Source organism: Amblyomma maculatum, chromosome 11 (genome assembly GCF_055883805.1).
Source record: "Amblyomma maculatum isolate TAMU_Amacu chromosome 11, ASM5588380v1, whole genome shotgun sequence".
In the NCBI taxonomy this organism is placed as follows: Eukaryota; Metazoa; Arthropoda; class Arachnida; order Ixodida; family Ixodidae; genus Amblyomma; species Amblyomma maculatum.
The window spans coordinates 136,811,345-136,836,960 of record NC_139354.1 but is presented as its reverse complement, the minus strand read 5'-3'; the positions used below and the strand labels follow the sequence as shown (position 1 = coordinate 136,836,960).

General features: G+C 42.8%; 1 protein-coding gene across 1 annotated transcript in view; it reads right to left on the bottom strand.

Annotated features, from left to right (window-relative positions):
* LOC146175045 (anoctamin-4-like) overlaps positions 1 to 25,616 on the bottom strand; it is a 104,530-nt gene that overhangs the window by 13,763 nt on the left and 65,151 nt on the right. Inside the window, exons 11-23 of the mRNA XM_084584402.1 lie at positions 20,409 to 20,514; positions 17,637 to 17,697; positions 17,096 to 17,178; positions 13,725 to 13,787; positions 13,113 to 13,187; positions 11,052 to 11,210; positions 10,945 to 10,981; positions 9,581 to 9,692; positions 9,053 to 9,107; positions 5,957 to 6,051; positions 4,411 to 4,559; positions 2,414 to 2,566; positions 1,949 to 2,001 (exon numbers count right to left, since the gene is read on the bottom strand). Of these exons, the coding sequence (XP_084440528.1) occupies positions 1,949 to 2,001; positions 2,414 to 2,566; positions 4,411 to 4,559; positions 5,957 to 6,051; positions 9,053 to 9,107; positions 9,581 to 9,692; positions 10,945 to 10,981; positions 11,052 to 11,210; positions 13,113 to 13,187; positions 13,725 to 13,787; positions 17,096 to 17,178; positions 17,637 to 17,697; positions 20,409 to 20,514 (1,201 nt within the window). The remainder of the gene's footprint in view (positions 1 to 1,948; positions 2,002 to 2,413; positions 2,567 to 4,410; positions 4,560 to 5,956; positions 6,052 to 9,052; positions 9,108 to 9,580; positions 9,693 to 10,944; positions 10,982 to 11,051; positions 11,211 to 13,112; positions 13,188 to 13,724; positions 13,788 to 17,095; positions 17,179 to 17,636; positions 17,698 to 20,408; positions 20,515 to 25,616) is intronic.

The following is a 25,616-nucleotide window of genomic DNA, read 5'->3' as shown; positions in this document are numbered from 1 at the left end:
AATAATGGTGCCCTCTATTCACTGTTATAATGGGCTTTTACATAACGTAACATAATTGATTGCAATCAGCAGTGGAGATAATTTCGAGGATCGAAAGAATCTGAGCAGGCTAATTATCTCAAAAAGAGCAGTTCTCATACAGGTCAACAGCGATTCTATTTCGGCATGTTGACATGCAGCCAACACATTGCCAAAATAAATCGAACCAACGTTCGCTTGCAGTGCTCTTCAAAATTGCTACCTTCTCACTAACGTGCTAACTAAATGCACCTGCGTTTACTTCAAGTCAATCACTCATCTGTTTGGTCAATTATTCTGACTACAGGAGGTGAGCACATAGGGTAACTGTGATTCCGATTCGAGATATTAGACGTGCAGAGAATAAAAGTGTTCAGGACAAAACTGGCATGCGGCACGCTTTAACTTAACTAGCTATCTCTTCCATTGTGCAGAAGGCACTTCCGTTTACTTCATGTCGAGTCTCCAACCTCACTGGTCAATCATTCCGACTACCGGATGGAGTGTTGGTTTCGCGTTCGCTCGCTAGCCCACCACTCCTGCCCTTTCGCGCTTTGATCGTTTTGTAATAAGGAAGAAGGGGTTTAGCTTCGCTATTCAGGCAGGGTGCGGTTATTTAAAAGTACAAATGGTGTAATTTTTGCACAAGTTTTATGTCGTTTTTGATGGCACACCATGCACCTAAGAATTTAATGCCCGTATATAAGTGCGTGACTTGAAACACAATACAGCACCATACGCAGATCTACTTTTCAAGTACAGCGTGACATGATATAATGTCCGTTGGTGAAATTCGTCATGCTGAGGCTACAAGTGAAAAGTCATCCCTAGTTTGGCCAAGACAAGGCGTATGATTTCTGTATCCTACATCCTTCTGCGTCCTATGTAGACAGCAGCAGTAAAGTAAAATACTTCCGAGGACTAGTCTCTTTGGTGATGCTTCAAGTGCCGGAGTAAAAGGCATATAAAGCATTCGCTTCCTCGACGGCTCTTATAGCAGCTACGCGACAGTTCGTTCATAAAGAAACGTAGGTTATACCTAAGGCGGAAAAACCAGCGCAACAACCGGGACGAGAAAAGACACCATGGCAAATCTTAAATAATATGTACCACCTTGTCCAAATCTGTCTTTTAATAATATTCAAATGTATAGTTGCCAAGACCCAAATATTCCAAAAATAAGAAAATATGTAATGTGTTTTCTTAAAGTGGAAGAAAATATTTTCAACGTTTATTTTTTTTTTCTTAGGCTCTAAGACCACCTGAGACCATCCGCAAGTTATTCGTGTTGAGCACAGCTGTCTGCATGGTATATACAGCAGCACAACGTAACATATGTTTTTGTTGCCCGGCGTTGGCCGAAGAGAGCCGCAGCTGAGCCTAAGAAAACAACGATTTAAATGAGTGTGAGAGGCCGTATTTGCCTTCGAAAAGCAAAATATAAAGTTTAATTGTCAACAGCCATACAAAAAAAAAACAAAAAAAAAACAAGTGACTAATGTTTCTTCAGCTCAGATGCATCGCAGGCCAACAATGATACGATATCTGTTTTTCGTGTGTCAGGTCTTCTGTTCTGCTTCGGTAAGTTAAAAAAACAAAACAATACAACATTACCAGCGTATAGAAGCGTTTAGAGCGTCCTTCCTGGTCCTGTACCTTTTCATGTAAATGACACATTAATACAGCCATTATTGACAGTGCACTACACAACGGACCACAAATTGATGACGTGCAGCTTTCCCGCATAGTGAGGCATTCTTAGTTTGTATTTCAGTACCAACTGCGTTTTGAGAGGTTTTCACATGCGCATTTTAATTATAACCCCTCCCCGCCCCCCCCCCCCCCCCCCCCCCCCCCCCCCCCCCCCCCCCGAGAAAAAAAAAAGAATGGGCCTGGCTTTTTGCGCAGAAGTATCAAACCAAGAACTTACATTGCAGATCACAGCGAAAACGGAGACGCCTTTGAGAATCACCTGCCAAGCACCTGCACACGTGACAAGGCAACAATGAGATAATTGAGAGAGAGAAAATGTTTACTTTATGCAGTTCCAGAACCAGGCATGTCGGCAGTTTACTCAGTGTTTATTTGGTGGTTAACCAAAACACGTATTATAAGGATGTTCAGTATTGCCCCACGTTCTTATTCAGCAGCCTTAATAGTGACAACAGCAGGAGACGAGCATAACTGCTGTCATAACATATGGCAGTACTGTGTCAGGCCAGGCAGAATGTGACTCAACATAGTAGGATGGAATGTCCGATGAGAATTATCCCAGGATAAGTGGTTTGTGGCTTGAATGATTATGGTGTCAGTGACAACGTGCAGTACTTGGGTCACGCATGCATTATATGCAGAGTGCAGCAGACAGTTGACTCCGTTGTGTGACACCGCTCACCAATGTTGGGCACCCGCTCAGCGAGGGGCCTGCGCATCTGCGACGTATACTTGTAGGCATCCAGGCGTATCTCCACAATATTGTTGAGAAGTGCGAAGAGCGGCGCTAGTGGAAACGCCGCCACGAAGAGGGTGACGAATCCAAACTGGATCGCTGCGGGCGGGTAGAAAGAATGGAATGTTGATATTTCAACACTTAGACAAAAACTAAGCGCACACTTGAAAAGGCGGCCAAAAGTATGCAAGGGTAATTGGAAGACGTTAAACTTGGAGTAAGAAACGAAAGCATATGATCCTCGAAAGTTTTGAGAACTAGAGTTTAAATTGTCAAGCCAAGTGCGCGGGAACGCAAAGCGGTACTGGATTTTATTTTTGCTGAAGAAAATGAGTTTTGGAAAAGAGCTAAAAGTTAACCTGAATTACTTTCCCGTTCCTAGGAGTACAATTGTAAAAAAAAAAAAAAAAAGAAAACCTCTGAGGACGCGGAAGCTAAAATCAGCCATGATGATATAAAAATAACATGATCACGAGATTCAGAACAACTTATTAAAAAAAATTCAAGGATAAGTTTGTCCATAAGATGACTAGAAAACAGTTATATTAGAAATTACGCACGGGACTAAACTAACTGAAAAAGGACTACGTCAGTACATCATCAAAGTACACAGATGCACATGTCCAAAGAATGAACGGAAGAACAATCAGGATTATTCAACCTTCCTTTGGAATCTAAACAAGTTTTTAAAATGGTGAGGAATACAGTGCAACCTATATGAATCATACGTAAAAAGGAATTGAAATCAAAGTATCGAACGTATCGGCAGTCATATCAATATCTCGCAGAAAAACACTGAAAGCTGTATCATGCTTTTGTAGAGGCAGCACATCAGTATTATACAACTGAATACGATATAGATAAACTCGCATTAGTCCCGCTGCGGTGGTACAATAGTTGGGGTGGTCAATGTCGTGCCCAAGGGTGCGAGATCGAATCTTGGCCGCGGCGGCCGCTTTTAGATGGAGGCGAAAAGCTAAGCGCCCCTATGCAGTGCATTGTCAGTGCACGTCAAAGAACCAGAGGCGGTCGTACTTTTCGTAGTTCTCAACTACTGCGTCTCTCATAGCCTGTGTCGCTCGGAGTCATAAAACATCAGAAACCAAACCACACCTAAAGCCTTATTGAAAACTTAATATATGTGAAGATGAAATTTATTTTTTTCTGTTTCGTTTAATGTTGTTGGTGGATGCATAGCCTTTATATGAACGACTGATATGTTAAAAACGTCAACCTCCCAATAAGAAAGCTGGTATTGCGACTTTTCGCCTTCAATGACGGAACTTAGTTTATGACAAATACAGTGAGATTGAAATGTAGCGGCTTCTGAGAGCAGCGGCGAAGCTGGTCTTGCAATTAGGCAAACAAAAAGGTGTGCAGAGCGGAATGGTGTGCAGTTGATACATTAGAAACATGCCTTAAGTGCACAAGACGGATAGCACGGCCAGCGATGAGGCTTCTGCTTCGCCTGGTGAGTGCGTGAAGCGTGCCGTCTTATGTATATCATCGAATTTTGTATTTCGAAAATCTCTATATTCAGTCATCGCGTTGAATAAATTCTGTTTTTGATTCTGAATTGATTTTGTCCACAATTAAGGTCACGGGTTACTTTTTTCCAGGTACAAAACACAGGAAGATACCGAAACACGGCTTGCTCAAACCATATAGAGAGATCCGAACAAGCTTAAAAAGGCCACCTTTTGTCGTCTATAGTAACTTGCAGACGACTAAGTGACTGGCTTCTTCAAGGCGCAGTAAGGCAATGGTAGACGGTTACTTCCTGTCGAGATACTAGCTTTTGACATATATGAGTGTAGCGGCCGCTATATTAAAGCAGGCCTGAAGTTGAAAGAATTTTTAGTTTGCCTCTCCAATCCGTTTAGGGTGTGTACCAGTGTGTGAGAAGAAGACAATGCTAGACGAATAGACCGAAGCGTGCTCACCCATCTCGAGGTATTCGTCAAAGAGGGACAGCGTGTGCCACTCAGCCAGGACGTAGTCTGTTTCCCAGCGAGGCACGCACCCCCTTCGGTCTCCGCTGTCTCGTGTCATGTGGTCTCGTCGCCAGGAACGCCACCAGTTCATCACCAATCTGCGGGGGTTGTAAGAAAAGAAAGGGTATCAGCGGAAAGCCGAAACAGAGCAAGGTTCAAGTCCATACTGGCTTCACATACTCCCCACAAGCGGTTGCAAGGGGCTTGTGGCTCCAGATTAACACTCTATTGCTTAGACTGCAGAAAACCTGAGTCATGCTGTGCGCACGTTTGTATGCAGATTAACTAAAAAGCTCTTACTACAAATGGAGCAAGCACTGGCTCTTAAGCCAACCCCCAAAGCATTATTTGTGATTGATAAGGTCGGGTTTTATGAATGCCACAAGGACCGTTCGCGCCTGAATACGCTTAGCTACTTGCCCATGAATGTAAGTGAAATATATGCCTCTTTTTCCAGCTAGGTAAGCTCATAATAGGTTTTAACTGTATTGTTTAAAAAAAGAACATCCCGATTGGCAGAGAAGCACTTCCCCTCAGAAACGCAAATAACAACATATGCAGTCATTTGATTGTTTGCATCAACATATATTGGCGAAAAGGACTCCAATGAAAAATTCACCATGGTGATGTCGTTATTCTATTAGCAGCTTTATTAAATTAACAGATGGGCGCACTGAAAAATAGTGTCGAAGGTCTAGTTGGTACAGAAGCTATGAACTCCAAATGACAGCCTGAGAGTACGAACAAATGATTAGAATCGTAGGGCTGCCGCTAGCAACAAGAACAATTCACTGGTGCCAAAGTTCAGTTTTTCGTACTTAGACGTCAGAAACGTTTTGGTTGATACTGTGGGGCAAATTTCGAGCGCTATGAATGCTCTTTTGTTCCCATTGCTTTCGACAGCAGCGCTATGTTTTTATTCTTGGTAGTTTCTATTGCCAAGCGGGTTTTTTTGTGCACTGTTTTACCCGATCGCCAGAGTCAAGCACGAGGCACTTCTGCGGCCCCAGTTGGATATATCCTTGGTTAGCATTTAAATGGTACTACTCTACTGGGCCTTTTTACTCGAAGCCGACGCGTCGCATCCGGGTCATAATCTTCGGAGTTTGAAGTTGGGCGGTGGAAGGTGAGTGGGGCTTCTATCTTTGAAGCTGGCTTTCCGCTCAGCCTTTAAATTTGTTTCGTGGCCGCCTTTTGTTCCGTTCCTATGTGGGCCTCTAATTGTGCTGTCGGCATGTAGTTGGATTGGTGGCAGGAGGCGCTTCCCGATGGCATAGTTGGGTGAAATGGCAGCCCTCTAGCTAAGAAGGTGCAGTGGGGAGGTAACTGGTGTGTGGCACTCTTTGAAGGTGAAAGTATATATCGCTCGACAAGGCAATAGACAGACACGCCTATTTTAGCATTGTTGAGCTATTAAAGCCCCCCCCCCCCCCCCCAATGTATTAAACAAAAAAATCAAAAGCAGCACGAAGAACGGTGCAGGAAAGGATCTCACGGTTGCCCGATTTCTTGAATGTTGTTGATGACCTGCTTGCCCACCATGACAATGGCCAGTTGGACGCACACTTCGTACAGGCAGCCGCCTTCACACTGAAAATAAGAAAAATCTGGATAAGGGCCCTGGTAGTGACACACGAACAGGCATGGCGATGGCGCTTTGTTTAAACTTATCTCGTGAATCCTTAGCGAGTATGAAGCTATCAATATTTTGTTCATGCGAGGAAAGCAGAGAAACGCATTCGGCATTCTGAGGAGAGCCCTGTATGATGACAAAGGTTTGAAAGCGAAATTCTAAGAAATTGCTGTGCTCTCATGCGTCTGTCTTGCTTACTGAAAGGAGGCACTGCAAAATAAATAATAGACAGGACGAAAAAAAGTATAAAATTGCTTTGTTTTTCATTGTTTTTGAATTTTAATTAAAAAGCGCCTGTGTCTGTCCCTTGTGTTTTAGCTCTGTTATGAACCATAACGCGTACCCACTAGTCCGAACCCTCAGTGAGCCCTGTTACAAAAAAGGGGTAAGCACACATGCGCGGTCGTGCATGTTTGCTGATTTTTCTAGCCGCTTTTTTGAACTGTGTTCATTCCATATGACCACTGACCACACAGCAACGCAATTTAATTCATGCCTTGCTGATTATCGGCTGCGATACGAGAGGTAGTGTCTTGAATTTCTTCTAGGGCGGAATATAAAACTGGAGACGTTATTATCTGCTCAAATAAAAAAATGGAGCAGTCAAACAGGTCATCACAAGCACAATGCTGATGAAACGCCTTGGGATTCAGGTATACCATACTTGCGCACTATCATAATAAAACAACGCCCGTTAAAATATTATTAAGGCCATGCCACACGTTAATATACAACTGAAATGAGATCGCAGAGCTATAGGGCTTCAATTGTTGCGTTGTTTTGTCGAAGAAGGGATTGATAGTCTTGATGATAGGATTGACGGTGAAGCATGAGTCCTTAATTGACATGAGCTGGAGATGGCTAAAAAGACGCACCATTCATAATAAACAAATAGTTTTATCATTTGAACGCTTTTACCTATACGGTATCTCGATTTTACTTTGGCCGTTGACTGTACCAAGAATTCCAAGTAAACAGGCCTAATGAGGATCGGGCCGTTGTGATATTTTTTTGCAGAATATTAAAGCCATGCGTGTCCTAGGGCTGAAAAATTAAAATTCCATTTGAACTCTCGTTCGCTAAATATAACTTCCTCACTGAAGTGCGTGCCTGCGCTAGTTGATAATTCATAGTGAGCCATTTTGAACGCTTGGTGAGCCCAATGTCACTTGTCTGTGTCTACTCTTGTCCCTTTTTTTTTCTCTGCGTGCTTTGCGTTTGCTAACTTCCTTATACTCTGCGCTAACATCTTTTGTGACATTGCATTGAATTGCTTATTACTGATTTATCATTCAAATTTATGGGCAAATGGGGCACGAAATAACTAGGTCAGCTATTTGCTCAGAGTCGTTTTGTGTCCTTGCTTCCATTAGAAAATTGATATATATTTGAATTTGTAAAATTAGCAACTTTTTGTGCGACCTTTCGCGCGTGTACCTGAACATTTCCGTTACGCATTTCTGATATCAGCAGTGTCGCATGGATTTTCGTGATCAAAATTTTCTTTTCATTACATCTTCAGTTCCTGGTAGGCGCAATGATGCCTTCATTTTTTTTTTTCGGTGGCTTGACCAGTTTTCGCTGTTTTGCACCATTATAGAGGTCCCGTTGACTACCGTTTTCATGCCTTTGAGTGGTATGAGCAACATTCTGTCTCCGTATGACATTCACCTCGTTCACTTTTCCTTCCGCTATTGTGAAACCGGGCGCAACACCTCGTCATATGGCTTCTCGCATCCTCTAAGACTGGCAATCATTCTTGCAGAGGTGGTGATATGGAGTACATATATAATGCAGCTTAAGAGAGTGCTTTGCTGGGGAAGTCGGTCAAGCTTGATGCATATAAGGGTACTGCGCACCAAGACAAAGGCGAGAGAAAAGTACCGTTCTTAGCTATTAAACTATCTTTAAAACCATATCATGTGTCCTGGGTGTATTCGTCTCTTGCGCAAAAATACCTGTTGACGTTCGGGTAGGCATAACCCAAAATTGTGAAACGGGTCATCGAAACGTATTGATTGCAGGGTGCCTTCTCTAAGTCTTGCGAATGCCTGGTGAATGACAGCCGCAATAAATAGTTTATTAGAATGACGAAAACCGGGTTCCCTGTGTCGATAATTAAAACTGTGGCAATGAAGGTTCTGCACAAACTTTAGGCTAGGACGGGCCGAGACGGTAGCCAACAAAGGGAAATGAAGCCAGCAGTTCTACCCTATATCCATAGGGTTTCCTACAGTCTTAAGAATGTGAACAGTTACAGTGTGCAGGCTGCTTTTCCTGCCCCAGTGAAGTTGGCCCGGTGAAGTTGCCTCCGAATCATGTCCGAAGGAAAGAGTATGGCGGACACCGTGAAATGCCATGCCCCTTCGTTCGTCATGTACCTTACTGCTGTTGCGTATGAAGTTCCCCTCACCTATGGGAGGGTATACATTGGTCAGACGGGCCGTGCTTCAATGAGTGCTTAGAAGAACACGAGCTTTTGTTAAAAACAAACTGGGTCGAAAAAATTATCCGCTAGTTGTGTTGCCTTCTCGTCGTTGTCTCGTTGTGCGCAGTGCCACTTACAAGTAACAGTTGGCGTACTCGGCGCCTTGCTCTTAAAATGGAAGAGGAAAGGAAATATCACTTGAGATGGCTTGATTGCCCGGAAGTATGAGAGAAACCGACTGGAAGCAGGCATGGCAGAGATAAGCGTCGCAGAAGGGCTGAAACGATAACTCTGCATTTAGTGTTTTTAGAACATATTTGTTGCCGTGCGTTTTAGAGGGGATGCTTGATGACTAGGGGAATAAAGGAAACCTTTGATCGAAGTGTGGGAAAGAATCATTCATATGGCTGAACCAGCCAACAGTTCCAAACGAAATGTCCTAACCACTTTCAGGTTACATTGCCTCGAGTGTACAGCACGAACTTCTTGAAAGTAAGGGAATAGAGCGCATCGCTTTCTGATGCACATACCTTGTCTAAACTGTATCCAAACAGTGTTCCCTCCTTGCCTGGGTGTCCGGAGAACCTATATAAAAAAAGCGTTTTGAAAATGACAGCTGGAACTTGCATTCTGACGCAGCTTTGTTTTCATAGTTGCAAGGCGACCTTGTGCTTCCATTACAAGAACACAAAAACGACTAAAGTAATGGGAGAACTACCCTGTTTCTGTGTGCTCAGTTATGTGAAATGAAAGTGTACAATAGTATTGTTACGGGGAAGTATTTTTCATTCTGCGTTAATTGTTGATGAAACTATAAAAACTATAAATAACGCTACGAAATGCATCAAGGTTTGTTCTAGAGGAAGAGGTGGCAATACCTCTGCTCTTGCCTCGATTCATCATCATGTAGTTTAAGACGGTAGGCATGACTTAAAGGTCGCATTTGCAGACCGTGGCGGTCCCCTGGGTGGGTCCCCTGCTATTCTAAGATGTTTGTAGACTATGTAGAACCATATATATAGGCCAGGGCAAAATGTTGCTAAATTTTGCACACCTACCTTCCTTTAAAGAACGCGATATATATCAGAGAAGAATAGGTATTCAGGAACGTGAATAGGAACATCTTGAACGTGAAGCTGTCCTCGTATTCTCGCTGCGTCCTTGGACGCTCTGGAAAAAAAAAAAGCGTGAGGGTGCAGAAAAGATACCAATGTTTTACAGAATTTATGGTCATGTTTCACTCTCTGCAGCCGAAAAAGAGCGGAAAGGCAGACTTAAAGGTATGAACGGAAAAAGCTGTTTAAGTAGCTTCAGATAATATATTTATTTAAAGCCAAAAGCTACTTTTGGGAAGTTGAACGTTATCATTTGCATTATGGATATATTAATTACAAATGATTCCATGTGGAACTTGCGGTTGTGATGTCTTCCTATTGTGCACTGCGATGCAGGCCTGAATCTAGCGGCGGCGGCCGCATGTCAATGGAAAGGAAGCGCGCTCTTTCACCGAGATTTTCGTACCCGGCAATGAAGCCTACATGACACAAATTAGTGCACATGCTTGAGGTTGAGATCCTCGTCAGGCAAGCATGTCCACCTTTAGTCCTAGACTTCATTATTGTTGTAAATGAGAAGGATCAAACTTGCAATTTTCTATTCATTGCGACATCTATGATTGGTTTCATTTAAAAGGCCTCTAGGATCCCCAACCTTAATTGATTATGAAATTAGAAGAACTTCTGGGACAAGAATGGAAGAGGTTGCCATTGGGAAAAAGCATAGATGAGTATTCCGAATCTTAGAATGACGAATAATGGTCGAAGGTTTCACGGTGACTGTATCATTAGGTGTTCAGGAAAGCTGGAGAGGCACTCCGGTTCCTGTTGCGCAAATAAGAGATGAGCGAGAACATGCTGCCACGATGTGTGGTTGACCTTTTAAGAGGGGATGTTCATTCAAAGCAGCCGTAACATGTATCTCCTGCATTCAGCTTGTGGTGCCGTAGATGGTATTTGCATGTGTTTTCTGGAACGTATTAGGATCGTTCGCAAAAGTTGGAATGCTGAAAAGGTTGACACCATTGGAACGTTCGATAGCAAGCAGTGAAATCCAAGACATCCAGCATGCTCGTAACGATACATCTGCGTTGTCTATAAAGTGCTAAGCCGGACTTGAAATAAAGCGTGGACTATAAAAACGGTGGTTTAAATTGTAACGACGTCCCTGTGTGCTACTGCAGAATACCACATCAACGGTCCTTTGCTTCTTCTGCTGGCACGGGCTCGCTCAATACACAGGTTTGTGATCCTATCCAGGCGTTCGTGTTTGTCTTTCTTTTCTAGCCTGCCGTCCACGCTGCGTGGCAGTATGTAACACAATAATAAAGTGAGCAAGTGAGGGATTTCAAACAGAGATTACATACCGATGTCAGTCAACCGCGTAGCTATTCTGCTGTACACCTGCGAGGAGTAAGAGCGGTATTATGAACAACAGTGTTAACAGAACGGAGGAAGAGTTGAGAAATAGTACCCTGTTCATGAGCAAGATGATGACGAGGTTGAGCATCGAGGCAGTGACCGCCGTGGTAATGTGTGCCAGGGCGCGCCAGTTCTGATCCCGTGACAACAGTGCGACCAGGATTATGCGGTAGGCAATTATGCCGAACACCGTGCATATCACCAAGCACAGCTGCGAGAAAAGAATGTCATCACGGCATGCAAAGTTTGGCCTTGGCCGAACGCTCTATGGGAATGGGGACGACTAAGCACGCGTTAAATGTGCGATTGACCTGCCGGTATTTCAAAGGGAATAACACGCATTACGAATTGATGGTTAGTTTTGTGGTGTGCCACTTATAACATCCATATCATACTCATCAACATCATTACTGCAGGCGCTCTCCATGATCCCTGTACATTGGCTCAACTGCTGCTTTGCCTCTATGGGTGATGCAGATTGTGACGCTGCTGTGGACTCAAGGCAAAAAGTGCTGGCTGTCCAGACCCCATCCTATCCAGTCTATCCAGTCAAAGTAAACTTAACGGCACCCTTTGAGAAACCGTCATTAGGCAGCCTTACTTAAGCTCGGAATTAGATTGCTCTGCAGCAGCCGCCGCTACAAGTTCATGCCGGCCGTCACGAAGACTTTTCGACTTTTCTGTTGCATAGGAAACTGGAGACAACTAAATTTACAGTTAGCGTTCGGCATCGGCTAACATTGGTAGGTTTGGACCGGCCATGTTTCCGCCACGCAACTTCCTCTTCGACTTCAGCATAGTTAGTGCAAAGGCAACGGGACAAAGAAAGTAGCACTTTACACGGCATGGCCACTCCGAGCCACGGGTATGTTTATTGAAAAAAAAAATTGAATAAACTGATTGCTGTCGAAGTACAACTAAATTGGCTCTCATTCATATACTTTCTTTGTTTCATGGAGCACATTTCATATTTTCAGTCATGTCAGGCATAACTAGTGGATTTACAAGCTAGAATTTACACTAACCAGTGCATCAAAAGCACTACACATTGATTAAAGACAAACTGCACTCCCTGAAGAGAGTGAAGCCATGCATAAGGAAGTAAATTTCTTGAAGAAATGCCTAAAAGAATGCACGTTATATTGCAGAAAATGAGATATCCGGCTACAAAAGGCGGATGGGAGTCGATTCAAAGAACTATATACACTCATCCAAGAGCAGCATCTGTTCAGAGCAGGTAGAAAACTTTGCTCCTGACTAGCTAAATAACACATGTTTATCTTAAACGCGACGGCATCTGCAGTTTAGATGCACTCAGCGGCTGTGTTTAAGATGGTTGGTTATTAGGCCGCTGGGACCAGGCTCTTCATAAACCTTATTGAGAAGCGCCCGAGTGCCAAACGAATTTATCTTTTCTCCTGTCTCTCCCATTTCTGAACAATATGCATAGGGAATGGTTTTGCTATAGAGAATAATTTCCTGGTTAATCCGATAAAGTACGAACATTATAGTCGGGCACAACCCGTGACCCGATAAGGAAGGACCCTCTGGAAGGATCCCTCTGCAGCCTACGGCATCTAGTGATATTCGGAACGTAGTGGATCCTTCTTGTAGACTTGCTAGCGCGTGACAACGCTGAATGTGGCAGAACAGAGATGGTTTACAGCGGCTAGATGAAATCACAGCGTGATGAAAATTGATCGACGCCATTGGCTTAAGGGCCTTTTTTGAAGGGAATGTGTGCTACTTCTCTTAAGTTACATACCACAAAATCACGAATGTGTCCCAAGAATAACATTTCGATATTGGCATGAGGCACCGGTGAATGGGGAGAGTGAAAAAGGTTTCTCTTCTATGACTTTTCGTACGTCGAAAAAGTTGCGAGGTGGAAGGCCAGCTAAATGCTTAAGATTGCTGCTATCAGCTACACGTAAATATTTTCTCTGGCAATATGCCAAAGACAAGTTCGAAATGAATTTGGAGTGAGCGTTTCACTCTAGCATTGCACTTTCCTTCACTCCATAAATTACAAAATATTCTTGTTTTTATTTTGCTTGATATTCTTACTGGCGAATGATAACGGAATCAATGGAGTGTTCTCCCCGCCACTTACCATGAATAAAACGACGGAGTTGGCCCCGGATATTCTAATAATCTTCTCCCACAAAGGCACATAAGGCTCGTACCTCTGGAAAAGGAATCCAAGGGCTGGGTCTGCACATTTGCACGAACAGGGCTCGCAGGAGAGGTAAAATACTTTTGCTTTCACAAAATATGCACTTGGGGGTAAATGAATCCAGAAGAATATGTATAAATGCAACACCGAAATTCAACACTCCAGAATTTAAAAGGTGCTCTGCCAACGAAGACATCCTTTTGCCAAACAGTGACTCTCTATTTAACGCCTTCGGGCAGCGCGGAGTAATTATTGAATAAAGAATAAAATGAAATAATAATTCGGTAAAATTTACTTGCTCTAACTACTAAACTTTACATGCCACAAACTGTTAGAAAACCGTCTGGCGCAATAATTTAGTGCTCAAGGAAGTATAAATGAAAAACATAAGTTTGGCATTGAAAAAGTAGCAGATATTGAAATATAGCCGATATGCTTTTCCCGGGCTCCCATTTCTGCTTCTCTCTCCCTAAGCCCCCCCGCCCCGTCCCCTAGGAAAAAAAAAAAAAAAAACGATTATTTGTTCGAATGTTGTTGTTGCAGTCTTACCATAGTTACTGGGTTCAGCTTATAGACAGTAGCTTTGGCTTCGTACTCTGGGTTCACCACATCCTGTGTAATTTCAAAGGAGACAAAACTGATTATGCGTGGAAGCGAAAAAACAAATTAGTGGCAGGTGTGGACCATATTAAGATGTTTAATTTGCAGGAAGAGCTGGGCGTTCTGTCAAATTTGAAGTGATATATGAAGCTATTGTGCTACGTTGGGCTTTAGAGCTATGTATGTCAATTCATGAAGAAATAAGGAGAGTATGAAGCGTGATGCTCTTCTTGTATATTTTGTCACGCTTCTCGACCGTATTGCAACACGTATAACAGGAACGTACCTACACACAAAATATTTAGGGCTATGGACCTTTAGTTTCAAGCTATTGTTTATCGCGGTTGTCTAAAAAGAGAGGAATAGGTCCATTCTGTCATTAAGCCTCAGTCTCGTAAGCTCACTGGCCTGGCTCAGTAGTTGAATACAGCTATGAACACACTTTTGCCGGCTATGCGCATGTAAAAATCGCAAACATTATTAGAGAGGATGTGCTTCTAAACCGTACCCATAATGCGGTGGATTGCCCTTTTTGCCTGATCCTACTTCGTGTAAGTCGTTTGAGAAATCATTTACTTTGTCTTCCTTAGTATATGTGTTCTATTTTACAAAGCTACGTAATCTAGTTGGTAACTTATGTACATACTTTCAATAGTAGTACTGAACTATGCCCGTTTCTCAGCACAATGCAATTTATATCTTATCAGTTATTAATTATTACGCTTTTTTGTGCTATATCCGGATGCAAGAAAACGCTGCCTGCCTCAATTTCGCGCATCGCTCACTGTTAACGTCGCCCACCTTATCAAGGTAGACTGGGGCGATTATTTAGCTTTAGTGTTATTAGCACTGGTACACCCAAAAAGCAGTTTTGATAGCAGTACTTAGTGCGCGGCATGCGAAAATCACTTTTTGAAAGCTTAGTTTAGCAGTTTCGGGAACCAAGTCGGCAGAATTCATCAATTTCTTTGCTGGAGAGGAGGGAGCATCAGTGTGAAATAACACGGGAGAAAAGCGAGGTAACACACTTTTATTGCGTGTTGTCGCTAGTTTTATGAGGAAAAAAAAAAAAAACAGCCAACGTCACGCCTGTACATGCAGCTCTCTGTTTGCTCCTAGCACGTGGGGGAAGGGGGTGTGACGTGAGACGGAAAGTCTCGGGAAGGAAGTATACAAATTTATAGCAGGATTCACAGATGTGGTGACACGCGCGTGAGAACTCAAAACGTCTGAACATGCCCGTTATTACCTCTTTTATTTACTTAGTGTTTTAAAACAAGGCGGCCATGAAAACTAGGATTATGAAATATGTGTAAAAACGAGAACCAAGCTGATGTACCGAAGTTTAGTCAAAATCTAGCGAGAGATAAATTCTTAACCGGGCAGATAAATATTCAATACACTTTGACCTTCCGCTTTGCAGTCTCTAACGTGCTGCTAAGGTTATTCATGTTTTAACATTTACATACCATTCTCTTGCACCTGAGAAATATATCCTCAAATATGTGCGCCCTGTGAATCTCTGAGCTTAATCAATTTAATCTTGTTTCGTCGTAAGAGAAATATGTCCTCGGCGTTTTCATTCGTGGTTTTCTGCATTATCTGGCTTGCAATATATATGCTTCCCGCACTCTTTCAACCACCAATGCCCAGGTACCCATGCCTTCTCAGTATGTCCACTTGTGTTGAGTAATTTAAGATACATACTTGAGCAGACTGTCGTCCCCGTATGCGTGGAAAACGAGGAAGAAAGTATTGCTGAAACTAGGCGAAAGGTAGGGGAATGGAGGCAAAGAAAACGAAAAAAAAAAAAGCAGCCCGACGACAATGGTCGGACACGTTAGGCAGGTGTATATAAGTTAACAAGTTGTTTTTAATGTACAAAAACACATTTAAGAGATTCCAACACTACCTATCGTGAAAAGCAAAAGTACATTGGTACAGCGAAATTTCTTATTATTAATGGCATATAAAAGGAATACATTCTTATGTGCTATGTAACCTTTAGTGCATAACAATGGCCGTGACTCACTATCATATCAGTGCCTCATGAAAATATTTCTAAATATTTCTCTAATGCCCTTGTAGCAAGTCATTTCAGAAACGTATATTTTTATATGCAATGTTAGGCACAGGGCTGTGATAACATTCCACAGAGGCGGAAATTCTTGATAAATGGCTGGTGGTACTGGCCAGCTACGTGTTAGAAACTTGGTTTAGCTTTATAATAGACCCCTGTTGTTATGCCACGTTGAGCGAATTTTGCTGAGTGGATTAAAGGGAAACTGAAGTTAATTAACAGCGACATAATAATATTTCAGTAGTATATTTGCTTTTGTTATACACGCAGGAGTAGTGATTATAACTACGCATTAATTAACGCTCGACAACATTCACAAGTTGATGCCGAAGCACAGTTGAGCACAGCGAACACTACATAAATGCCGGTATAACATTTTGTGGTCATTGTTTACAGAACATACCTCAGAAAAATCTTCGAAGAAATATGCTTACAGAAACAGGATCTGCATTGCTCAGCAGTTACGCGGAAAAATATAGAACTTGCTTCAAAGCCCTGAATGCTAGTGGTGTCCACTGTACACCATACCAGCTGTGGTGACTACAGGAAGAGGTAACCACCCTTTATTTTTATCATCCGTCCATTGAATTCAATATGCAGCCTTCTAGTCATGAATTGTTTTGGAGGAACGCGAATCAGTAGATAGACAATATAACATTTTAAATAGAAGGATACGAGGATTGATTTCTCGAGCCCATATGTAGCATTGGAAACATGTATGCTTGGGTTTCAAGTTCGTTAATACTCTTTTACGAGACGATTCATGTCGAAGTTCTTACTCGATCAAAGTATCAAGGAGTTATTAGATTGCCCCTGGCACTTGAGTTTATCTCTATATTTGCGTGGATGGTCTGATTTATTACGTGTAGCACTTTCGGAAGTGAAAAAATCTGAGCATGTAATTAGCGTGCTGCCAAACCTATATTCCTGTGGTGCGTACGCTGGAACTACCTATGTGTGTCTGATACACAAACATTATTTTAGTTCAATACCGGGATTGGCTGCAGTGATGCGGGACCATGCTAAGGTCACGTCATGGTACTTCACAGTCACCTGACGTTGACAGCATTCTGAACCAGCGACGAGCTTCTCATATCAAACAAAATAGTTGTGTATGGACACGGCAGAAGGCGCAAAGTTTTGCTTCATTTTAAATTTAATTGCTCACAACGCTTGAGGAACTGTCTCCGTTGCGCGATGCATGGCTTATAAGTACAAGCTCCAGCTGTAGTGTTCTCACCGTTAGCGAGTCGATGTCAGCCAGATTCCACTCCCAGCCCAAGACGCATTGTCTTCTCTTCCAAAGCTCAATAAAGATGGTGGCTGCGCAAAGTGCAGTAAAAAAAAGAAAAAGAAAAAAAAAAAAGCTCCCGGCGGTCTCATCAAAAATGCATTTCAATTCGAAGTGAGTAAAACATTTCATCGCTTATAGTTATTAATTCTGAGGGTGAACTTATTATCCATCTTTAAAACTGTGTTATTCAAAAATATATTAGGAAAGAAAGCAGCCAAAATGAAACTTGCGTCACCTAAAGTGCACAAGCAAAAATAATCGCATATTTGCAGTATAACATAATCAATTTGTTTCTCATGTGTATCAATGCAGAGTACTAGTCCGCATTCGGCACTCTTTAACCTGAAATAACTTTTGTGCCTACTTCCGCTACGGGCAATGAAAACTTTCGTCCTCTTTTGTGTGCACAGCTAGGTGCACTGCAATGGCTCCCTAGCGATTCACGAATAACTCATTCAAAAGTGAGCAATTAGATCCGTACGCTTACCCCACAGAGCCATAAATATTGAAAATCCAACGGTGGCCGGGTTATCAAACATGTACACGATCTGCGGCGTAAAGGAGGAAAAGAGATGTTTAGGTGGGCAAGCAATTCTCTAATATTAATATTTGCTTTAGGCGTTTTGTTTTTTCCTTGCTTTTGCTTCACTCTTGATAAAAAATGCACCACGCTTTCACATTGAGCATTCGCATTATGTTTATTGCACCACCTTATAAAGGAAGGTCATCAGCCTCTGGGAACAATGCCCATCCCCCCCCCCCCCCTCACTTATATAATTAAACGGGCTTTGATACCACGAACCATCTAAGCAGAACGTCTATTTTGTAAGCATGGTAAATTTTAGTACAAAATGAAAGTTTACAAGGAGGGAGCCCCGGGCTAGGGAGTGCTCTTTTAACTGCACAACTTTCTTAGTGATTATAGAACTCTAAGGACGATTTTTAACTTCCTGCCAAACATTTGTGCGCAATATCACGGCCATGCATCTGGACAAAAAGAGTGTAGTACGAGAGCTAGAACAGGCGAGTTTACAAGACATATTCGGTTGGCCCCAATGCACAGAGAAAGGTGGCAAAAAAGGAATAGAAAACTGAAAAGGAAAGATAGCATATAAGGCGCACGCGCATTTTTGAACCGAAGGTTGAGAGAGGAAAACATTCTTTCAAGGATTTTGAGTAAAGTGCTGCGAGAGCACTGTAATAGTTTTATTGGCTATAAAACACTCATACCACGGTTCAACAATCTTGGGCACCGAAGCAAATGTGACTTTCTGCTGGCTCAAGGCCACAGCCGTGTGATATATGGGCTGGAAAAGGGACGGCACATAAAAACACGCGGGACACCTAAGCACCCTCTTTAAAGGTATGGCACAAAGCGGTAATAGCTCCTGTCTGCAACTTTGGTTGCGCACCTCCTTGAGCATTAATGTGCTCTGCTACTCGCTTAGTTGTTAACTCCATTAATTCCTGCCTTTAATATTTTATCCTGCGCATTATCCTGCAGTCCCAAGCTATCAGATCAGGAGCAAGACAAATGAATGTAGAGAATAGTCCAGCTTTAACAAAGTCACATGATTGTGCGCACATTATTTTTGGAAGTTAGCGCGTCACACCAGGGATCCAATGTTCCTGTGGTTGACGATCATCACCCTTCCGTGTCAAAGGAGCCACCCGAGCTGGCAGATGCTGCCAACTTGGCGGTGTCATGCGTTCTCGTGACGTCACGCAAACTAACGACCAATCCATGTCCTGGCCATGCCACGTGCCAGGTATTATCTGCCAGAGGTGCGCTCGCGATTTTTCGCTCTTAGCTCCCATAACACCGATGTATTTTTTGGTGAACAGGATCTTTAACCAGTCGCGTTAATAATAGCATGTGTGTTAATAATCTCCATGTGTCCGCATACCTGAATGCTTGTTGTTTCACTTAGTTTGAGTGGGTCGTTTGAAAGTGACCCCATTCATTGCCAAAAGTTAAAAGTTTTTTCCAGCTCGGGGGAGAAAAAAGCCTAATTATGTCTTTATAATAACACCGATGTTTGGGCCAGTTGGTAATGATCCATATTGAAACCCATTCGCAGCACGAATAAAACAACGACAGGTAGAAAACACGCACGACAGGACGAATGCTGCACTTCCAACTAAAGTTTATTATGAAAAAACCAAGCCTAAGTACAGAGCTACTATCACCTTCTGACAGTGAAACATGTGTGTCTAAAAAAGCAACTTCATTATCATGTAGATAGAGGGATGGGGTGCTGACACATTGATCGCCTGCTTTTCTGATGTGAAATGCCTCAATTATTTCTCTTTCTACCTGATCCCTTCCCCGCCCAAGAAACTTAGTTTTCCGAAAAATGGGTTTGCACTTACAGTCTCGGCAGTGAATTGCGAGATTGCTGCCTTTTCCTTCTTTCACCTGATCGTGGTGTTCTTTTGCTCTCTGATTAAAACAGCGTCCAGTTTGACCTATGTACACACGATTACATGAGAGTGGAATGCTGTACACTATCTTAGTAGTGCACCGAGTGAACCAAAGGGGGTGCTTGATCGAACAAATCGGCTTTTCTTTTCTCACCATCATAAGCTTTCAAAAATTTGTCCTATGATGGTGAGAAAAGAAAAGCCGTTTTGTTCGATCAAGCACCACCTTTTGTTCACTCGGTGCACTACTAAGATAGTGTACAGCGTTCCACTCACATGTAATCGTGTGTACATAGGTCAAACTGGACGCTGTTTTAATCAGAGAGCAAAAGAACACCACGATCAGGTGAAAGAAGGAAAAGGCAGCAATCTCGCAATTCACTGCCGAGACTGTAAGTGCAAACCCATTTTTCGGAAAACTAAGTTTCTTGGGCGGGGAAGGGATCAGGTAGAAAGAGAAATAATTGAGGCATTTCACATCAGAAAAGCAGGCGATCAATGTGTCAGCACCCCATCCCTCTATCTACATGATAATAAAGTTGCTTTTTCAGACACACATGTTTGACTGTCAGAAGGTGATAGTAGCTCTGTACTTAAGCTTGGTTTTTTCATAATAAACTTTAGTTGGAAGTGCAGCATTCGTCCTGTCGTGCGTGTTTTTTACCTGTCGTTGTTTTATTCGTGCTGCGAATGAGTTTCAATATGTCTTTATAAAAGTACTTAACTTACAATCAGGTATCTAGTACGCTACAATGTCAGCGCTTAGTTTTCGAAAGCATCCATTTAGCACTTAGACGTTTTGGAACTTGACATTGCGAAAACAAATGTCACTCGCCTTGCTGAAGGTGCACTTGGTGTAAAGGTAATCGTAAGTACAGCGCTTCTTGCAGCCAGGGCACAGGATGAAGCTTCCGGCGATTTCTGGATCGCACGTCTCGGCTCTAGAAACAATGAGAAAAGTACGCTTAACAACTCAATAAGTCCCTAGTCCCTAGTTTGGCAGCAGAACAGCATGGGAGGAAAAAATTCAGCATGAGTTGTGAATGCTCGTAAATGACTCCAGATGCGTGAAATTTTGTCATTTACTAGGGATGAATGCTACTTCACTTAGAAAGTTTTCCTAGAGGCAAGGCGAGGGCTATAACATTTGAAATGATGTTTTCGGAGAGATCTCCTCGATGTCTTGCGAGAACAGTGCAAATTGTGAGAGAAAATGACCTTTGCTTGGACACCAAGAGTTGTTTTCAGGAATTCCAGGTAGATTGATTGACTGATAAACTTTATTGGGGAAAATTAGGGGTAGCGGGTTGGGAAAGAGCAGTGGTCGGCAGTCCTCTATTCAGAAGTTCGTTGGCCTCAGCAGCGGCTCTAGCTCGCTGCACCAGCATGAGCTGATGCTGCGCATCCGAGTTGGCTAGAAGGTAGTCCCACTGCTCAGGACTAGGGCTATCTATTTTAAGCATTATGGGGCTTGCCCTACATCCCCATGTTGTGTGGTAGAGTGTAGCAGTGTCTCCGCACCAGACACATTCGCTTTTGTATTGTGTTGGCCATATCTTGTGGTACAGGGCTCTGTTTGGGTATGCGTATTTGTAGGCGCCTAATTGTAGTGGCTTGGTCTCGGTTTAGTGTGTCATGTGGAAGTGCGTACTTTCTAGGGCTCTCCCTACACGCTGGTAATGTCTCCCCGTATGCTTCTGGGGTCGTGAGAGGCTCTACCGATGGCTGCGCCGCCCGGCTAGTGAAACCTCGGACGACGGCATATTCTCTAATGTTACCCTCTACCCCAGCGTCGGTAACCCAAACTATTGTGTGTTGCCTACTTGGGTCTGTTCCTTCTTGCCGGCCGGCTAGGAACTTATTTGCTTATATTATGAATCCTTGCTTGCTAGTCCGAGACTACCCATTAACTGAGTTGTCTTCGGTTTGCTTCCGAGATTGCTAGGGCTATTGCCACCTCTTCCGCTGTGCGTATGCATTTGGTTCGTATACTTGTTCCGTATATGACCTTGCCTCGTGAGCCAGGGACCGCGGTCGTCTCTCTGCCTTGGTACCTCGCTGCGCCAACGTGCACCACAAAATCTTTCGTGTTCAGGCATTTGTCAAGGGTTTTGACTCTGGCATTCCCTCTGCTGTTATGATTGACAGGGTCTATATTTCTGGGCAGCGGTCTGAGCCTGAAAGTGTCCCTGATGTCTGGCGCGATATTTATGGTTTCTGCGCTATTGTTGTCTTTAAGGGTGTATCCAAGTTTGGTAAGAAGAGCACGGCCGGTCTTAGTCTATTTAACTCTTCTGATCTGGGAGTCGAGCATAGCTTCGCTATGTTCTTCGAAGGTACAGTGCATGCCCAGACCATCAAACTTACTGTTAGAGGCATATGGTGGCTATCCCAAGGCCAGTTTGTTACCTTCCTGATTAGCATGTTTATCTTGTTCCTTTCAGTCTTGGTTTTTTTAGGATATGGGAGACAGTAGGTGAGGCGCGGGATGACGAGGACTGTCACTATCCGTATTGCGTCTTGTTCCTTGATCCCCCTTCTTTTTGTTTGTTATCCTGATTATTATTCTAGAAATTTGGTTGGTCACAATGGTAAGACATTTTATCGTGTGATCACGCTTGTCTTCTTGTAACCACATCCGTAGTACTGTCATTTTGTCCGTCTGAGTAATCGGGTGTCCATTCATGATTGTCGATGCCCACTGGCTTGTACCTGGTAGAGTGTAATCTTATGTGTTGTGATTTCTCGGGTGAGCACTGTATTCCGCTTTGACGAGCGAAATCCTCAAGTTCTTGTGCAGCGAGTTGTAAATGTTCTTCTTTTTTCCCGGCAGACCCTTTCTGGGTGTATACTATTACATCGTCTGCATACATTGCGCGTGTTCTACGTGTAGTATGTCCCGAGGCTTCTCGCTATCCCTATCATGGCAATGTTAAACAGTATTGGAGATATAACTGATTCTTGTGATGCCCCCCTATTGGCTTTTCTTCTCGTTTCTGACCGTATGCTATTCATCCCAATGGTGGCTGTTCTGCCCGTTAGAATTGCCTTGACATACTCGAAGGTAATTCTTCCGCATTTTGTTGCTGAGAGTTCCCTGGGTATCGCTTCGTGGCTAATGTTGTCAAAAGCGCGACTCAAATATATGGTCAGTATGATGCTCGTATTTCGTGCCATTATTCTGTTCATGACAGTCTCTTTTAGCTGCGTTAAGACGTCCTGTGTAGAGAGCTTGGGCATGAAGCTGAACATCGTGTCCCGGAAACAGGTCATTGTCTTCCAGATAGTTACTCAGTCTTGCCCTAATAACTTTTTCATAAAGCTTCTCCACACAAGAGGTCAGCGAAATTGGTCGAATATTATCCAGGCTAGGCGGTTTGCCTGGTTTGGGGATCATTATGAAATTCGACATCCTAAATAGCACATTTTATTGGCAGGCCCCAGTGGCAGTCTAGCATCGCTAGAAGGCGGTCCCTGATTAGAAAGCCGGGAACAGGATGAGCGAAACGCGAATGCTTGCATTCGTAAGTTGGGTGCAAATCACGTTTGCCAACGGTGCGTTGTTGTTATTGCAAAGCCTGTCCCGTGTTCGTGAATATTTCATTAATTAAGCGAGGTACCTGAAAAATGAAAGAGAAAACGGCCTATGTTCACTGACTAAGTTTTTCAACTAGCGTGTTGCGCAATCATGCTTGCATCAGCGTATATTTAGTAAAAGATGTCTTAAGTCAGTAAAATACGCCATAGAAAAGAAAACCTATTGCAGAGAGTGGCATCATTATATGACGGCAAGCTTGAATGTGTCACTCATGACCTTTCAGACAGCTTTGAAGAAAAACTGGGATAGAAATTTATACAATCCTCTTAAAGGAAAAAGCGCAGTTGCGGATATAATTTTGTTCAGTAATAATATATAGTTCATAGCCGTTAAACTCCAACTCGTGACGTCAATATATTGAAGAAAACGTTAACGAATGGACGCGATTGCGGTTCAGCGTACATGAACAAGTTGGTGCGCAAAAGATGCCTTGATGTAATCGAATTTGAAGATATATGAACGAACCATGGTGTCAAAACAATATTCTGGTTTTGATTTTTATTAGCTCGAAGTAGCCCCGTGTTTGCTGAGCGCAATCCTTTTAATTAGAAGAAGGTAATTTGTCAATACAGGCCGATTGAAAATTTCTTCAGTGCTTATCTGGGGGGCCTGACTTTCTTTGGCATTTTTCCACCGCGACTACTACTGGGCATAGCCTAGCTATGGGACATAGAGAGCTGGTTATGAATTCGGCCATTTTAGTCTTGAGCAACAATATCAAGAGAGCAACAAACGTTTATGTGGAACAGCTAAGTAGAAATGAACAAGAGGTGTTGTCTCTACATCGCCAGAACAGCACCGGAACAGGCCGCACAAGTAACGAACATGAGTAAATACTGAGTATTCAGTCACACCGTGAGGTACAAAAATACGTTCACCACGAAGTAATATAACTAAAATAGTAACGCCATTAATCATTCCACCACAGCAGCTCAGTGGCTAAGGTGCCCGAATCCAGAGTAGAGAAACCTGGTTTAAACCCGTGCCGCGGCTGCCGTATTTTAAATGAGGTATATTGCGAGATGGCCGTGTACTGTGCAATCTCAGCTCATGTTAAAAAGTGCCAAGGGATCGAAAGTAGCCCGAGCCCTCCAGCACGGCGTATTTCGTAGCCTGAGCTCTTTTCAAGCAAAAACATATAGTGTCCGTTTTGATGGAGGCTGAATGCAAGCCGATCCTGTACTATGCGATTGCAGTGCATACTAATAAGCCGAGGCGGTCTAAATTTCCGAAACCCTTAACTAAAGCCTGATCATAGTAGATATCGCTTGGAAGCCTGAAATCATATATAACAACCAATGTGTGGTTCTACTCTGGGAGCCGAGAACGCATCCGACAGGCTTGCCCCAAAATTATGGGAGATTTAATGATTTGAAAGATTGGTGCCTTTTGCGTGAGTAAGGCCTCAACAGCCCTCCTAAATGAATAGAAAATTTTATTGGCAGATAGCTTATATGTCATGGTTTCTTGGCGCCACGCACTTAGCGGTTTGATTTTTATCTTTGGTTATTCAGGTTTTATGCTCAGCTATGATGTTCCATATCCTCATCAGCAGTTTTAGCTTTATGCGACTGATATTGACGTAGCTGTTAAGTGTTTTTTATAGTAAAAGTTTAATAACTTTGTGGCAGTGCTTTGCGATTTCTTAGGTGTATTTCGTTTTCTTTAAACAAAACTGCAAGTTTGCAGTTGTCTGTATTTTTTCTGTGCGTGTCACGCTGGTTATACGCAAAAAGTTTCCTTTAAATGTCCGTTCACCAACTGTTTATGAATCTTCTCTATTCAAGTTTAAATCGTGGAAACATTTCCAAGATGCAATGATGTTGGATATTTTTATGAAGAAATGTTTTGGTAGGTAAAATAATAAAATAAAGGAGCTGTATGTACAGAAAAAAAAGCTGCTCACTCATAGTGAACCCCAAGTGCTTTTAAGCACTTTGAGCTGAGATATACAGGCTCTTTAATCACAAAGTTTAAATAATGTTTAGGACTGTAAACATTGAATTTATTGAAATAGATCATAGCCGCTTAGTACATGAATGAACGAAAGAGTCAGACATTTTATAAATTGTTCAGACCGATGGATGGATGGATGGAATAGAGGAGCATCCCCTTTGAAACGGGATCGCTGCAGAAGCTATCATGCTCATTTTTCGCCATATATCTTAATTATTGTTCTAGATTGGTTAACTATACCATCATTCTATTTATTGAATTTTTGTTCCTACATTACTAACCATATGTCACTTTTCTGCAGTGCTTGTTTGTACGCCCTGCAAGCAACTTTCTTGTGTCCGATTTAAAAGCTCAGAAATGCCAAGGCGGATATTGGACCTACGTTACGCGACCCAGGATTAAACATGGCGGACAGAGGACTTCAAATATAATTATTATCTGATCTATATATTGCTGATTAAAATTTTAGGAAATTATTTCAGGGAGCAG